The 17,881-nt window shown below is 39.8% G+C and overlaps 1 protein-coding gene across 7 annotated transcripts in view; it reads right to left on the bottom strand.

Annotated features, from left to right (window-relative positions):
• The window catches only part of LOC116849566 (octopamine receptor beta-3R-like), a 163,532-nt gene that overhangs the window by 46,826 nt on the left and 98,825 nt on the right, over nt 1–17,881 (bottom strand). The window contains exons 1-2 of one of the 7 annotated variants that reach the window (XM_032826844.1): nt 14,497–15,294; nt 67–1,366 (exon numbers count right to left, since the gene is read on the bottom strand). The exons of 3 other annotated variants lie outside the window; for them this stretch is intronic. In XM_032826844.1, the coding sequence (XP_032682735.1) occupies nt 67–666 (600 nt within the window). In that variant the 5' untranslated portion in view covers nt 667–1,366; nt 14,497–15,294. Of the gene's footprint in view, nt 1–66; nt 1,992–14,496; nt 15,295–17,881 lie in introns of those variants that run through there. 3 more of the 7 variants (XM_032826845.1, XM_032826846.1, XM_032826843.1) reach the window with 3 other exon arrangements.

Raw genomic sequence — 17,881 nt, 5'->3', positions numbered from 1 at the left:
CTCTCTCTCTCTCTCTCTCTCTCTCTCTCTCTCTCTCTCTCTCTCTCTCTCTCTCTCTCTCTCTACCTGCGGGTGGTCCCGTAGGAAGTCGAGGTGCCGCTGCGTGGTGTACCAGCCCATGAAGATGGGGATGAAACTGATGAGCGCGGGCAAGCACCAGGCGCTGGCCAGCATCGCGGTGACGGTGACGGTGCGCATGATGGCCGGGTACTCGAGCGGCCGCACGATCGCGTAGTAACGATCCACGCTGATGCAACAGAGGTGGAGGATCGAGGCGGTGGAGAAGTAGACGTCCATCGAGTTCCACACGTCGCACATGACCGGGCCGAGCAGCCAGCGGCCGCCCGACAGCTCGGCCGACGCGTTGAACGTCATCGCGCACACCGCCACCAGGAAGTCGGCCGCCGCCAGGCTCACCACGTAGCGGTTCGTCGGCACCCGCAGCTTCCGGTGGCGGCGCACGCTCGCGATCACGAGCGCGTTGCCCAGCAGCGCCGTCACGATGATGCCGATCATCACGGCGCCTTTGAGCGCCGTGAGCGCGACGTGCCGCGACTCGGCGACGAATCCGTCGTCGCCGATGCCTGACAGCGACGACAGGTCGAGCCGCGCCACGGACCGGTTCGCCTCGTGCTGCGCGACCACCGGCCCGTCGCCGATTTCCATCACAGACTCGCGTCCTCGCGATCAAGCGCTCGCTGTCCGGGCCCGTCCGCGACGCGTGCGCCGCTGCTCGCGGCTCATCGCGGCGACTCGAGGCGCTCAGAAGAACCCTTTGCTACTCTTGGTAGAATTCCAAATGTCACAGTTAAGATTGCTCGCTGTTGTTCGTTGCATCTGCTAGAAAATCATCCGCGAGGCGTACGTAGAACTTGTAATGGCTTTCCAGCAATATCTGCTGGCAGATTTAGGATTATACATTCGTTCGTCTCCTCTTGTCACTTCTTTTACAGAAGAAGTGTGACTGGTTTGTTGGTACTCTCTCGGCGCCACAAAGAAACTTTAAATATCACAAATAGTTTAGACAGAAGTTTTCTGTCATCCATATTGATTAAACACTAGACGTGTGTTTGTTTTGTTCTCGTATTTGAATCATTTTCGTTATGACTGCGAGACCATTTTTTTGAGTGGGGGGCCTCTTTTGGTTTCTCTTCCTCCAGGTGGAGGCCTGCTTGTGTATTGCGCGGCACAGTATCACTCCCGGAAAGAATCGGTCGTCGGATGTCGCATAAATGGACGTGTTCGTCTATCGCGATGGTTCATCGCTGAACTCTCGTTTGCTCTCGTGAACGCTCGATGAAGTCATCGCGACGCTAACTTCTGCTCGCTCAACTCGCGTCCTGGAAGTGTACATCGGAGTCGTCCTCTATCGAACGCGGATCCCTTTCGTATTTTTGTGTGACTACCGGGACAATAAGTAGTGACGAGACGGATCCGGGAAGAATTGAGGATTTAAAAACGCGGAAAATGGTACTCGTAAAAGCAGGTGGAAAACGTATGTTTCGCATGGAGGAGGAACCGATTTCTTCGGATCGTATTTTCCTCCCAGTGTTCTAATTTCTCGGCGATTATGGCAGACTTTTTTAATGAAAAGATGCCTCCCTTTCTCATTATTTTAATCTCTTCAGAAATGAACTTATCAGAATTAGATAGAAATGGTTTAATTTTAAAGTGACATATAAATATGATATCTGTCAATAATGAGACGACATTTCTCCTTTTTTCGTAGAATTTTGTGATGAATATTTATTCACAGTAACATGATAATTTTATCGATAGTTTGAATTCAGAGTTGAAATTGAGTTTAAAAATTGAGTGTATGAAAGGTTAAGGCTCACTTGTGCAACTTTTATCTCGATTTAATCTAACATGTATGGTTTTTTGGGTTTTTTGATTTTTATTTATGTATTTTTTTATCCATTTATTTTCTCGACCTGTTCTCACGTTATTTTATTTTATTCATTTTTTTGTTATGTAACTAAAAATTGTTCTTTTTAATAATAAATAATTAATAAATAAGTTTTTTAATAAATTTATTAAATGTATTAAATTAAATTTATAAATTAAATTATAAATTTATTAAATTAAAAATTTAATAAATAAATAAATTTAATAAATTTAATAAATTTACTTTTTAATAAATAAATAATTACTAAATTAATAAGTAAAAATTAATAATAAGAGAATAGCATGTTATCAAAGGATTTGTCATTATTATTTGTCATTTTTCAAATAGCTCAAATCCTGCAAGATAACTCATTTTTTGATTCGATGACCTTTTGCAAGTTTCTGAGAGATTCTTTTTTTTTCTTTTTTGATGACATTCCAGCTCTAATTTAACAATTTTTACGCAACTCTCGTATGTAATTTCCAACACGCGAACGGCGTTATAGAATACCCGCGACGCGTTACTAATAGCGGAAAATTTCCCGCTGAATTTCATGGCTTTTATTTAGCGCTCCTCGTGCCAGTTCGCGACGGGAAACTTTCCTCCGTGCCTCTGCCGCGTAAAACCTTCAAACAACCCCGGCGGCAGTAGGAACACATTTGCAAAAGCGAGAGAACGCCCATTTTTGCGGTTAAAATTTCTCGTTATTAGGTGAGTCGCATTATCCTTAAGTCGCATGGATTGCGCGAGTTATATTTTAAATTGATGCAACTCATTGCGTCAATCAATATTAATCGAATAGATCCAGAGATTTCTTTCACTTTTTCGCGTCTTTTGCCGCAATAAATGCAAAAAGAAATCGCACATTTTAAACAAAAACGTAAAATTTACTGATATTTATAATTATTATATTTTCAAATACATAAATTTTTATTAGATAAATGCACAAAATAAATGTATAAAAATCAATCGATTACCAAGAGATATAAAAATACAATAAAAAATATAAATATAATAGGAGAATAATAATCGAAAATATAATAGAAAATATTAGAATAGAAAACATTTATGATTAATAATTGAAATATAAATAATATAATAATACAAAAAGAAGTAGTGTATTAACTCTCTTCAAGTTTAATGTTTAATTTTATATTATATATTTATTTTATATATTTTTTTTTAATTATATATAAAAATATATATAATATAAACAATATTTTTAAACATTAAGAAATACATTAAGAAATACAAAAATATAATCGTACTTAGAGATACAAGTATTAAACAATATCGAAAGATATGGAAACTTGAACTATTGGAATTACTTTCGGCAAGTACTTTTACTGACGGTAAATTCACTTGGAACAATATACGTTGAATTTTTGTACTGATAGACGATCGTTCCACTTTCGGCAAATTAATTCCGCACGCGTTATAGCAGTTGCGACTGGATCCGCGGCGATTTCAGAATATCTCTCGCCGGTGGCGGACGCTTTTTCGCGCGCCCGCAAATGACGGGAATGTCGGTTAATCCGTCGTAATAATATCGGAAGGGAAGAAACGAGGCAATAAATCCCCGCGTGGATGCGGATAATGGCACTTTTTCCTCCGGGCAATAGCGGGAACAAACTGCGGCGGCGGCGATAATCGTGACGTCTCGCGGCATGTCGAACGGCGAGCGCCGATAATGACAATCGCATCATCGGCCGTGTTACGCATGCTGCGGATGTGTTATTTGCGCGAGTGCATTCGTGAGTCCATGAATATGTCTGACCACAGCGGCGTGTATTATTAACGGCGACGATCATTACGGCGTAAACGATGAAACCCATCGACGATTTCTCTCGCTCGCTTTCTTGGAACCGCCGCGTTTCGTATTCGTGATCGCCGGGTGTTATTCAGTCCCTCCGAACCTTCCGCGTCTGGGATTCTCTCTTCGTTCATTGAGAGAGAAACAGGAAGAATAGCCGATCCAAACAGTTAGATATCTTGCGTACAAATGTCAAAATTTTCATGCATTGTCCATTTTTTATTGTTATTTTAATGTAAAATTAACATATTATCGATATGTTATTATTTCCATGATATCTTAATGTGTTATATTAATGTAGATTTAATAACTTAACGTTTTTTATATGTAACAGAAATAGAATGTTATTTTGAGTTCTTTTAATACAATTATTTAAGAAAATAATATTTCTTAAAGTCACTTTAATATTAACTATTTATAGTAATTTATAGTAATTTTTAAAACTATAAAGTGGTTCTAAAAATACCATAAATTTTTTTCTGATGTTTGCTAGTCATTTATCCATCTTAGTTAATTTCTCATATCTAAATAATTTTCGCTGCAACAACAAGACTATTTTTTTGAGTGTTACCTTAATTTCGCTTTTGTTTTTATATCGATGCCTTCCGCTAGATTCCTGCCAAAATCAATTATCACTATTGGATCGGGAAATTCGCGAACCAAGGTTCTGGTAGCGAGGACGGTATCTTGAGACCAAAATTACTTTTTCACAAAAAAAAAATAAAAAAAAGCCAAGTGCACGCGCGTTAGCATTACTCTATTGAAAAATACAAGACTGTTTTATATACTCTCTACAAAAAATATGATATCGAGAAGTTACATTCGCCAAGTGCGAATGATTAATCATTTTTAAATTTTATAAACATATATGGTTTTGATTATATATTTATAAATTGAATATGTTATTAATAATATATTAGTAATATATTATTAAATAAAAAATACAATAATATTAAAAAAAATTATAATAACTTATACAAAAAGCCCTTAGCATGCCTTTTTTATAGATAAATGGTTCTCTTATTTTAATGATATCTATACAGCAGTTAATATCAATAAAAAAAATCAACATACTTATATTATTGGTATTATTATATTATTTAATACTTATATTATTGGTATTATTATATTATTTAATAATATATTATTAAATAAAAAATAAAATAATTAGACAAATACAATAATGTTAAAAAAATTATAACTTACACTAAAAAGCACTTGGCGAGACCTTTTTTTAAATATTATATCGATATTCAATATAATATTTTGATAGTGATTACAATAAGAGAACCGTTTGCCTATAAAATAAGCACGCCAAGTGTATCCCCAAGAATATCCCCAAGAGTATCCTCAAGAGTATCGCAAAGAGTATCACACTTCGCAACTTTTAAAACTATTATATACATTAAAAATATAACCTTGTTATAACCCCATTCTCGTACGCACGAACTTGCTGCGCCAGCAAATTATTTTTCTCCGTGCGGATACTCGCGTATACTAAGACTTATCCTGCGCATAAGCGAGAACCGGTCATGTTGATGTAGGTTAGGTCGTATACTAGTGTCTAGAGCATATTTTGGGAGCACGTCTCTCGATACATCACCGCCGCACCGACGAGACGTCCCCGCCAACTTCGCCACGGATGTTAATGAATTTTCAACAGTCGCCCACGAATTTCGTCAAGATTTCACAGAGAATTAATCGACCGTGGATCATTAAGTTCGTGATCGTGACAACAGCCACCATCCCCGCGGCGAGACATTATCGTATCTTTCGAATTTGTAGGACGGTCGAGTAAAATGTTTATCAACTGATGTTCCTAACACTGGTTTATGTATATTGATAATATTAATATTTAAATTTTTTAATCAAGAGTAGTAAGTTTTGCTCACACTGTTGCATAGAAGTGGTATCTTCTCCTCCGAAATTATATACGAGTCTGTTGAGATGAAGTCTAGAATAAAGTTCGTTGAAAGAGAAAGGGAAGAAGTCAATCACGCTCCATAAATTCTAAAGACACGATAATATCCCGCCGCGGGGGGGTAGTGACTGCCGCCACGGTCACGAAGTTAATGATCCACGGCCGATTAACTCGATGTGAGATCTTGGTGAATTTCGTGGGCGACTGTTGACAGTTCATTAACATCCGTGGCGAAGTTGGCGGGGACGTCTCGTCGGTGCGGCGGTGACGTATCGAGAGACGTTACCTCGCGGGAAACTTTGTCGTATCGGAACTACCCAACTCGGGGGTAACTCGCGGGAGACGGTACTCGGGCAAGTCCGAGTAATTACCGCAATTTCGAGAGTTCGTCTTCGTAATCGTCGCGATTGCCAATAACTCGCTTCTGTCACGACGCGACTGCATTCGATCGAGTAAATAGAAGGGAGTATACATATGTATATGAGGGTCGTGCGAGAGAAGTATGTGACTTGATACAGAAATAGCGTGAATTTGGCCGAATCTTTATTACCGTATTTTAGGGCCTTTTTATTGGGTGAAATGTGAGCGATTATTGGTCTTTGTCAGTGCGCCAAATTCAATGTGTTTTTGTGGATTTTTATTATGTAAGAACCTTTATAATTCTGTATGGCAATGCAGTGTAAATTTTCCTTAGGAAAAATTACTTTAAAATGTTCAAATTAATTTGAAGTTGTTTAAAGTTAATTTGAACAACTTAAACTAATTTTTCCTAAGGATTCATAGAAAAAGGTCAATACTTTGTAAGCAAAGATTTCAACTTTAGCATCCCCTTTCGCTTTTAATTTTTCTAAATCGCTTTATTTTTTAAAGGTATTTCTTTTTTCTGTAGTTTCCTTTCATTTTCTTCCATTTTTTTCTTCAAACAATTTCTTTTACTTTTCGTTCATTGAATATGTTAATATAGTACAGTTTTAGTAAAACAACTAAAAGTCTTGTATTTTGCGCCAAACAAAACACATGTCCCATTAGGCTTTTCGGGAAGGCGTACTTGTCCCAATGGGTGATAATAAGTATAGCTGAGTGATAGCTGATGTGTTCTGAACGCCAAGAGAGAAAGTTGTTCATTCAATAATAAGATTATCATTGATGGCGAGAAGAATATGCACCATCGGTAGCCAGAGGATTGATAACGCGACGGAACCTTCAAGTGCGCGCATGCATGTGTATGTGTGCGTCAGTTTTCAGAAAAATAGGGAAATCCGAAAATTACATGCGTACGAGGCGCACGTTTATCGGGCAGAGTAATATCGCTTCGCACAAGCCGCAAAAAAGAAGTCGCCGAAGGAACGACGATCCAATTTCCTCTTTCTCTCCCCCTGTTCCTCCGCGAGTCGTTCAGCTCGCATTAATCGAATTATCACTTCCCCGCCTCCCCTGTCACGCTGATAACGCATTCCCGGCGGCGCAAAACGAATTTCGAAGTTCGCGGCGATAAAAGTTGACCGGGAATACCGACGGAGTTTCCAGCACCGCCGCGATTTTTCGTCGGAACAATTAGTCTTTCGCGACGATAAATAATCGAGTTTTTTCCCTCCCCCGCCACTTGTCTTCCCTCCTTCTCCGCCCCCTCAAGTCGAAGCCACAAACTCGATCCGGAACAAAAGCTATTACCGCGCAACGACGCATGTAGGAGGCGGAGAGAGCAAAGAGGAGAGGACATGGGAGAAAGGGAGAATTGCGTTAGCGCTCGTTTTTCTTCTCATACGAGAAAGAGAGAGCGACGTAACTTTAACGGTGTGACGCAGCGTATAACGTAACTTTCAGCCCGCACTACGCGTGTAATCTTTTTTCTTCCCTCTCCCCCGTCCCCCCTGTCTTTCATCTCCCATCGCCGACCACCGCCACGTACACTCGATTATCGTTCGTCGGGGAATTTTATTCACCAGCACCTTCAGAACTTCTCCAGACGTGGCTTTTCCATCTCGCTTTTATCCCGTCGCTGTCAAATGTAAGATTGTCAGATATTCCTCTGACCACGATATTTTCTAGATCATATTTCAGATTAATACAACGTTTCAGTTGAAACGAGCAAATTTATTTTATGATTACATATCGGATATTGATCTTTCAAAATTTTGACGTTGTTAAGCAAATTTGTAGTTTTAGTTTACTGGGAATTTTATTCAGATTCTTGTACTGCGTCATTGCTCGTTGCCTCCGAGAAAACGCGCGTGATCGATTTTTCTCTATCTCTCTCTTTTTCTTTTTTGCAAAAATTCAATCGTGAACACGAATCCTGGGATTCGACGTCGACACGGGAGATCGAGTCGCTGCTCGTCGCGTATTGCGGATCGGGAACACGTAATTGGTAGTTTTTTTCCTGTTTTCTTTTTTTTTTAGCTCGACTAAATCTTCGATTCGAGAATTTCGGTCGCATTAACGTCCCGGCGTGATCGAATATCGCGTGACCATTTCTTTGCTCCGTTTGTCGCGGCAGCCCAATGCCTTTTTCCGCTCCGTCACCTATTTCGGTCTCTTTAAAATACCGTGGTTTCTGGTTTACTGCGTGCTTGCCGTCCTGCTTTGTTCGCACGCGGAGCAAGATATAGAGAGAGTATATGTGTGTGTGTGTGAAAGAAAATGGATATGAGAAAAAGTGAGAATATTGTTTAGTAAAACCGAGCAAACAATATTCTGTTTAAATGAAAAAAAAAATTTGTTTTAAAATATCTTAATGGTCTTCATCTATAATAAATATTTGTTAATTTTTAGAAATTTTCTTTTTAGTGTAGCTATAATTTTAGTTGGATTAGTCACAAAAGAATGGATATTAGAATATTGTTTAGTAAAACCGAGCAAACAATATTTGGTTTAAATGAAAAAAATTTTGTTTTAAAATATCTTAATAGTTCCCACCTATAATAAATGTTTATTAATTTTTACATTTTTTTAGTGTAGCTATAATCTTAGTTGGATTAATCACTTTTTTCTCAGTGTAATTTCGCGTACGCGAAGATATTCATGCGACCGCTTGTGTCGAAGGAACGGATGAAATCGCGAAGACGACGAGCTTATGTAAAGCAGGCGTACAAACAGACGTTGATCTGTGTCTGAAGGGCCTTCTGGAAATACGCCTCTTGTCGTACCACTTTCATTATGTAAGCTTATAAAGCTCTCGAGCTTGCCGCCGTAAAACTCGTCTCTGACAAGAATTTACCGCGCGGCTATACAGAGATCACGGCAAGGAATCTCTGCTCCGCAGTCGCTCGTTTACAGCGGCGCGCATACTTCTCTTCTTGTCCGCGCGAAAAAGAACACCTGATGCTTCCAGTTAATCTCGAGTCACCAGCGAGATCCTCGGCCGACCGACCGACCGACGGGATTAAAAAACCGCGGTTCTATATTGATAATTACTCGGCACGAAGCGCTCAAACAGAACTAGCGGGAGCGAGCTTTTCTATTCCTTCTTTTCAATATTCATGAAAGTAAGAATAAGCGCGTATAAATAGCACGACATACTTAATGAAGAAACTGTCCCCTGACTGCTTAGCGAAATGAGGGTCGTGATTTCAGCGGCAACCCCCTGTATATAATTGATTTCTCGATATTTAATTCTGGAACTCTACGCATCAAAAAGTTACGTGAACTCTAAACGTGGAGAAATTTCCCTCGCGTGTTATTTGCTCAAATCTTTTCTTTTTCTGAATCGGTGTAGAAAATATCAAGGAATATAAATCTATTGGTGTTCTTGTGATTTAAAACGAAGTTAAAAGTTTTATAATAATAAAAATAAAAAGTTATAATAAAAAAATATAAATAGCAAAATTAAAGAGAGAAATACAAAATTACAATAATAAATTTAATAAAAGGAAAGGTTGTAATAAAAACAATAAAGCACGCGTTTTTAAGAACGGTAATATTTGAAATAATGATCTGGGTAATTTTTTACTCATGTTTAGGGTTAAGATTAATTCACCACGATATTTGTGTGTATAATTTATGCTATGCTCACGTAATAATCAACCAATTCCTGCAAACAAATAATCGATTTCTCTCTTTTGCAAAATCCATCCTTCTTGCGGAAATAAAGCGTTCCAAATTGTGGAAAAAGTTCTATAATTTCGGACTTCTTTCTTCAAAGTGATACCGAGTTCTCTTCGATATACTTACGGATAATAATAATAATAATTGTAATAAAATAATAAGGAAATTTCAGATAATTGGCAATATAATTGTTGGAGAATTTCTACGCGATGTGACTTTCCCGATTCGCTATGACGTTGAAAAGGTGCGGTCTCATGAGATAACGCGAGAGTTTCCTAAATCTTCCTCGATTTACATGCAAATTAGGGCCCGCCGGCGTCCCCGTTGTCGGGACCGTCGCAGAAACTCAAAAGATTTCGTTATTAAGCGTTAATAAGGTCTAGTCGCTCGCGAGCTTCGAGGATGTTTGGTCTCCGCGTTGAAGCGTGAGTGAAGGTTGAGCGGACGTGTGGAGGAGAAGGAGAGAGATAGGGGGTGCTTAGTAGAGACAGTAAAGCAAGTTCAAGAGAGAACTACATTTACATATTGCAATATTCATAGAGACGAGTCTAATCGGCCACACGTGCGTGCACGTGCGCGTATAATTTCACCGCGGCATGCGAGAGCCCTTCCTCCTTCTCGTAAAGAAGAAAGAAGAAGTTCAAAGTAGAGTTAAAGACTTCGGGATATGTAATTGGATAACGGAAGTGGGCCAACAAATGCTTTCAAACTTTGATGTACTTGATTATACACCGAATAATAATTAATTTCGTCAATCAATTGAGTTTGCTATTGATTTGTTTAATTAAAGAACGTTTCAGTCAGATTTATTATTTTAGTTAAAGAGAAATGTAGAGTTTTAGATTTAAGATTTAAAAGAAAGAAGAAATTTAGATTTACATAAAAAAGAAACTTTACATAAGGAAATTTACGTAGAAAAGAAACGATTATTTTAGTCAAGAAAAACTTCAATTGATTAATACCTATCACACCGCTCTCGAGACATAGATATAAATGTGCATATACTAAAAGAAAAAAAATGTCTAGAAATTGAAAATTTAATTAAAATTTAATTTAATTATAATTTAACAAAATGTTTTTATTTAGTAGAATTTAAATTTTTTTATTTAGTTTTATTTAAGTAGAACAGTTGCTCGTGAAAAGTCCACGATTTCAAGAAAATTGGGGCTTTCACTGACCTTCTCTTCTGTCTCTCTCACATGAAAAGAAAAACGAAATATCAAACTTCCATTCGAGAGCACAAGTGTAAAATTCTCGATTGTCGCGGGTCGAGTCGGGATTTCCGTGTGGATATTTAACGACGATTGGTTCCTCGCTCGCTGCCGCAGAGTCACCTGTGGGAAGCCCTCCGAAAATCGAACCAGTGACACATCGCGTCGGGCCATCGAGAGCGAGAAGCACGCGAATGGTGACGTGCGTTCCACGCATGGGAAATCGAGTTGGGCGACATGCGCATTTTACATTTTAATCCCCATCGGAAGCGCGGGCGAATTGACGGGTGAAAAGCGCGACGTTGGCCCCTGTGAGACCCCGAAATCCGAGGCAGACCGGACACAGATATTTTTCGCCGATCCGGCACGTGGAACGCGCTCCGTCGCCATCAATCGCGGTCCAATCGCTCGCCAATCGAGAGGTTAACTCGAAGTCACCAGGGCGTCCACGCGTCTACGGCCGGACCGACGGATCGTTCGCGAGGAAATAGCTGCCGACCCGTTAAAGTCGTCTCCTCACCTGCGAGCAATGAGACGTGAGCATTTCGAGCGATCGAGCATCTTTCCATTTCATTCGCGAAGCAAACGATGAAAGGACCGAATGAAAGCGCTTATTGCGTTTTTTAATCAGAATAAATAATTGCTTTCATAAAAGGTTTCCTTAAGCTTCTAAGAAAATGTACATTTTCTTATATAAACAAATTTTATATTAGTGTAAATATACATATATTTTATATTGGTGTGTATAAAATAGTATAGATAGCAAGTAAATAATATATAATATATAAAATAGTATAGATAGCAAGTAAATAATAGCAAGTAGATATTTACTAATTTTTAGATATTTTTTTCTCTCAGTATAAAAACATTTGCATAAATTTGTTAACAAAAATGGAAAAACAGATACAAAGAAATCTGAAGTTGAGGACGATTTTGATTCAAACAACATATTTAAGCTTACATCTGAAACTAAAAGTCGCAAGTTATAACAAATCGATCTTTTTGGCACGTTCGTTATTTATATTATATAATTTTAATTTCGTGAAATTACAAATTTCAGGAATTTTTGAAAATTATTTATTGATAGAGAGAGACACACACAGAGACAGATTTAGTAATATTATAGAAGCCCCATTTTGTTTTTTATTTTGCTTGCTTTATAATTTTTTGCTCGACATTCTGTGTTATTTAATACTTTTCATATCCCGGTGTATACGGTTGTTTTTCATTTTCGGACTTTATCGAGGGTATTCGTTATAGAAAAGAGGAAAAATGGCAAGAGTGACATTTTTATTTGAATTATTTTTACGATTTTCCATCATTGTGAGCCTCGTATACGTTTTCGATGTTTTTTCATACAACCTGACGAAATATACGACTCCCTTTCATCTTTCAGTTCGACTGACATTTATTAGAAAATCCCTTCGCGAGGGCTCTATATTTGCTTTTACGAAAACTAGATGAATGAGGCATTAGCTTTTTCTATTCTACCGGGACGATGCATGCTAAATTTTAATTTTGAAGTTCACGCGCAGCACACGATTGGACGCGTAAAGGCTAAAAAAAGGGAGATAAAAATTTCTCTCGATTGTGTCGTCAAAGAGGAATTTCGGATAGGTGCCGAAATACACCGTGGGCGTATAATGCACTTCAGTTCTGGTCAGCAAAAGGGATTTAACAGCTCTGTGATAGGGCGAGATAAAATTTTCACGCAATCCTGTCACGATGTGGGTTATTGTAGACTATCGTGGGAGAGTTTCGAAAGTTTTTATCGGATGCAAGATGTCGCGTGGGAGTATGATAACGCATCTCTTACCTACTCATCTCCCTACCTATTCATTCACCTCTGTTTCTCCTTTAAGAGAATTCAATTTGCTTTGATGACTGCATGGAGAGAATACTCAGTTTCTTTTCGTACATGAATTCTGCCCAACTTTTTATCATGCTTTCTAATATTTTTCTAGAGGTAGACTGCCAATAGAATTTATTCTGCTTAGAAACGTAATATGTAAAAAGTATGTATGTATGTAACAATGGAAAAGTCAAATTGTATTTGACTGAGATACACCTGAGGTAATATGAAATATTGCTGAGGTACATCTAGTAAATTTTACTAACTTGTAAGTACTTAGTACACACTTACGAGTAAATCTACCCAAAAGATACACTCCGATTTCTTTCTAATTTGACACAAATATAGAAATACAAAAAATATTTAGGTCATATTTTTTCATCTTAACCCACTTTGAGTTTTGCGGGTAGCTTTTTAATGTTCTCACTCCTATCACCAACAAATACAACAAAAATGCATAAGAAATAAAATTGAATACAAGATATGGTTAAATAATTTTAACAAAATCGGCATAGCTGAGACACGAATAATTCTGAATTTCTTTAGCCGAGGTTCCAACCGAAATATTTTAAACCTGTGCTAAATTAGTCAAAAATGATTCGAATCTTGACCGAACCAAGAAATTATTTGTATAAATAATTTTTTTTAACTTTTTATATGTTTTGTTTAAACATTTTATTACTTATACAAATAATTTTACACATTTGACTTCATATTCAATCAGCAAACCAAAAACGCCTATATCTTGTATTCAATTTTATTTTTATTTGTTGTGCTTCTACATTGTGCCAAATTAGAAAGAAATCGGAGTGTAACCTTTGGGTAGGTTTACTTGTTCGACATTTTTTTCTTTTAATGCATACAATATCCTCTCCATAGATATCAGTTGCTAAACAGTATAAGTAATACATATAAAATTAGGGGACAACAAATTAAGGCAGAATATCAATTTTTTTAGTCAAAGTTTTATGATGATTTTTACTATAAAATTCTCCGCACGTATGTATGTGTGTGTGTGTGTGTATGTATACGTATGGAGATAAGGAAGAAGAAAGAGAGGGTTGAACTTTCGACTTCATTAATTATAACGTTATTATTACGCGAGTTTCAACTATCAGCTCGGGGAGCTATCTGAAGGGGTGGCTTGTAACATGAGCCTCTCAAGGTTAATCCGTTCTCCTTTCAGCGCTCGTAACAGCGCGAGTTAAGCCCCGCATAATCATAATGGCGATGCTGCGTAAGTTTCGACTATCGTCGTCGCGGAAATGTGCGCGTGTTTCGAGTTAAATTTACCCTCCGTTTCTGTGCTCTCGACAGAGGAATCCCGCGCTCGATCATAACGTTTATTATTGCGTAAGTTGTCGCGTAAGTGGGAAGCTCACTGGTAGCCGGCACGTCCCGAGATTAAACCTACCCCCTAGTCCCGCCGCCGCCGCCGCCTTCGTACTACTATCACACGCGTTAAACTTCAACGTGATCATAACGCGTAATTTGCGTTAATATTGCAAAACGTGAGGATCTCGCGCTTCTCACATCCGCAAGGGACGTCCCCGATGTACACACAGCGCGCGATACATCCCTGTCAAGGTTAATCCCCGGAGGGTTGAATTATTCCGAGGACGAGCGAGCCAGCTCGTCGCTAGCTTCCGTCCTTCCGACACGCAGTTACCAAGCCCTGCGAGAGGACGAGAGAGGGCATGGCCGCGAACGGATAACGCGCGGAATTAGCCGTGACACCCCGGCGCGCACTCATACACATGTACTCACAGACAGACAGACAGACAGAGGGTGCACAGCATCGGGGGGTGGCGTTATTCGTCCCAACGTCCCATCTGTCAGAGTCTCGGGGAAATTAAAAGGCCGTCTTAGCGTCTAGACGCCCGTAACCGCGTCCAAGGCCGGCGTCGCGGCGCAGGCGTCCGCCCGCCCGCGACTACGCTTCCCGCCAGCCAGTCGCGCGAAGTTTCGCGACGGCCCGCCGGCGAGACGCGCTGCCCCGTTGCACCGTGAGTCGATACGATCCACGGGGGGTTGCGGAAAAACAAGCCCGTGTCCAGCCGGCTCGAGTCTCTTCGCACTTCCCCGACCTGGGCCGGTCTGGCTCGCGCCACGCCGCCTTGAAGTCGAAGGACTTCGGCGGCTGAACACTCCTCCTTCCTTGGCGCTTCTCGGACGTGTCCTCGTCCTCGCACTCACGATCTCCACGCGACTCGAGGTCGATAGCACCGCCCGTTGTCGAGCTTCCCCAATTGAACAATCAACGACTCGGCCGTCTTCCTCGAGTCCTCGGCACACGATGGCTGACCGGAACAAGAGAGAGGAACAGAACGAGTCCGGTCGAACTGCACACTAGTCGGTCGGTGGTCGATCGCGGTCACGGGACGATCGGCACGCCGGTTACGGTAACGCGTTGTCCTCGGATCGATCTCTGTCGCGGGTCGCTCGCGGGCAAGGTCGCGGCGAGACTACCGTCGTCGTCCTCGTCCTCGTCTTCCTCCTCGTCGCCGTCGTCGTCGTCGACGACGATTTCGAGCGGCGAGCGGTGCCTTGACGGGTCGTACATGTTCGGACGACGCCGGTAGACTGAGCGTCGCGACGACGTGGCCACGGCGCCGCGTTTCCCTCCCCGTTCAACCCTCCCTCTCTCTTGCACTGTTTCTCTCTCTAGCTCTCTTGTTGCCTGGCTCTCTTTTCCGCGCTCTCGGCATTTCTCCTCTCTCTCTCTCTCTCTCTCTCTCCTCTCTCTCGCTTTTTCTCTCTCTCTTTTTCTCTTTCCACTCTTTTCTGTCTCCCCCTTTCACCATTCATATCATGTGCGGAGACTTTCTCATACGCTCCCTTCGGTTCTCGTTCTCTTGAACGTTGAAAGCTAAGATTAAAGCTGAAAATACGCCGGAGATAAGAGTTTCAGATAACGGGTGAAAAATTGACCCTCACGCGGCGCCACCGCGGGTTCCCCGGCACCCTAGTACGGCACACTCTGCCTGGACGTTTGCGTGTGCCAAAAGGCCAAGCGGGATTAGTACGTGTGGTTTCGAGTAATTTCGTGTCTTGAAGAAGTGAGATTTCACGGGATTAGTTTTTGATGTTTATTTCAATTGCTACATGGGTTATTTTTATGTTAAGGGATTACTAGGGATTATTTAGATTTATTTGATATTAAAGGATTATTAAGAATTATAGGGAGTGCTAAGGGATTATTTCTGATGTTTATTTCATCTGCTATACGAATTATTTAAAAGCCACTACATGAGTGTCTCACACATACACACGTGAGTTAGAAAACTTCTTGAGAAGGAAAGTGAATAGTTTTATATAAATCCATATGAGTAAGTGTTTGGCCATTTTAACTGAATTTAAAAGACACAAGCAAATATTTCTCTTCTGCTTTGATTATTCTTATTTCAAGACAAAACGATAAAAGTTAGGGACATTATTACATATTATTACTTGGACCAATTACTTGACAAAGCATATAAATAATAGAAAGTGAATAGTTTTATATAAATCCATATGAGTAAATGTTTGGCCATTTTAACTGAATTTAAAAGACACAAGCAAATATTTCTCTTCTACTTTGATTATTCTTATTTCAAGACAAAACGACAAAAGTTAGGGACATTGGTATTATTACTTGAATCAATTACTTGACAAAGCATATAAATTCATAGAAATAAGTGCATGTTGCGATTAAAACTTCGAGATACAGAGGCTATTTTTATTTTACACTGAAGCACATTCCTTGATTATTCTTATTTAAGGACAAAGCGACAAAAGTGTCTGGAATTGGGAACATGTCCAAGCACATTTATCAGAGTTAATTATTTGAAAGCACGTAAATTCATAGAAATAAGTGTTTGGATACTGGCAGCTAAAACTGGGACGCAAGAAGCCATTTTTGTTTTACGTTGAAACTCGTGTTATTCTTACTTAAAATTTCAAACGACACATGTGTCTCAGATACATAGAGATGCGTGCAGGTATCGGTGCTTTTTTACCGTGAAAGAAACCTCTGCGGCATTTCACGGCTAAGGAACAACGACAAGGGGCGCTTTCGTCACCAACGACGCGCCATTGTTTTAACTCGTTCGCCGGCGGCTTATCCGTGCGCGTTTCCCATTGTCTCGTATGATGTAAGATTGCGTATCCGGTGTTCGTGTCCGTGTCCCGCACAGAGCCATGATGCACGGATGCATTGTCCATGAGCAGGTAAATATTTGCATATTTGCGCGACGGTAACGCGAGCGCGAACGATGCTAATTATAATATCGGGAGCGCGCTTCGTGGTTTGCGCGAAAATAGTTGGCCGGCATTTTTGCGAGTCGCGCCACTCCGTGGGCAGTCGAGTTATTTGGGTTGCGCGTAAATGCAACGGAGAATATGATGATAATAATAATATTAATAACGTCAAAGGCGCGTACGATGCAATTGAGTCGCGAAATGCACCACCTGGGAAAAATATATCGCCGCTACAATTCGACGGATATTATTTTTAAAGTGAAACATTTCCGCGACTTTATTCGCAATAGGTCTGCGCGGAAAAATACAGCGATCGAGGAAATCGCGATTCGAAGAGAGAGAAAGAGAGAGAGAATCTACGCTTTATTGTTGCTGCAACCTTAGCGCAGCGTATCATATTAATTTATCTCAATGATTGTCGAGGCGATGTCGACTCGCTTCGAGTCCCGTCTTGAATCGATTCAAGCACAATTGTCGGAAATTATTCGCGAAAAACATTCAGATGTAATGTAACGTGGTATAATCTTTGTGATGGAATTATTAGATCTTCAAATAAACCAACAACAATAATAATCAGTGATGCATAAAGGACCAATTAGAGTGCGCAATGAAATTAAATAAATTCAAGCTCTCTTAACTAAAATAGTCAGTAATATGTAAAGGGCCAATTAAACCCTCTGCGCGGGTTTACAATGCAATAATAAAACAAGCTAGAGGTTGAAGTTGTCCCCAATCAGTGTTATCAAGATAAATCCTGAGTCGAAATTTAGATCCTACGCAAAGAAAAAAATACAAACTATATTTAAGTAAATCTTACTTGTTTCAAGTATTTCTGAAGTTTATATGTCAAGATAAATCCTGAGTCGAAATTTAGATCCTACGCAAAGAAAAATACAAACTATATTTAAGTAAA

The sequence above is a fragment of the Odontomachus brunneus genome, unplaced genomic scaffold, assembly GCF_010583005.1.
Source record: "Odontomachus brunneus isolate Ranch 3 - 2012 unplaced genomic scaffold, Obru_v1 Obru_scaffold_118, whole genome shotgun sequence".
Taxonomy (NCBI): domain Eukaryota; kingdom Metazoa; phylum Arthropoda; class Insecta; order Hymenoptera; family Formicidae; genus Odontomachus; species Odontomachus brunneus.
The sequence above is the reverse complement of the archived record's forward strand: the minus strand, read 5'-3'. Positions and strand labels throughout refer to the sequence as shown.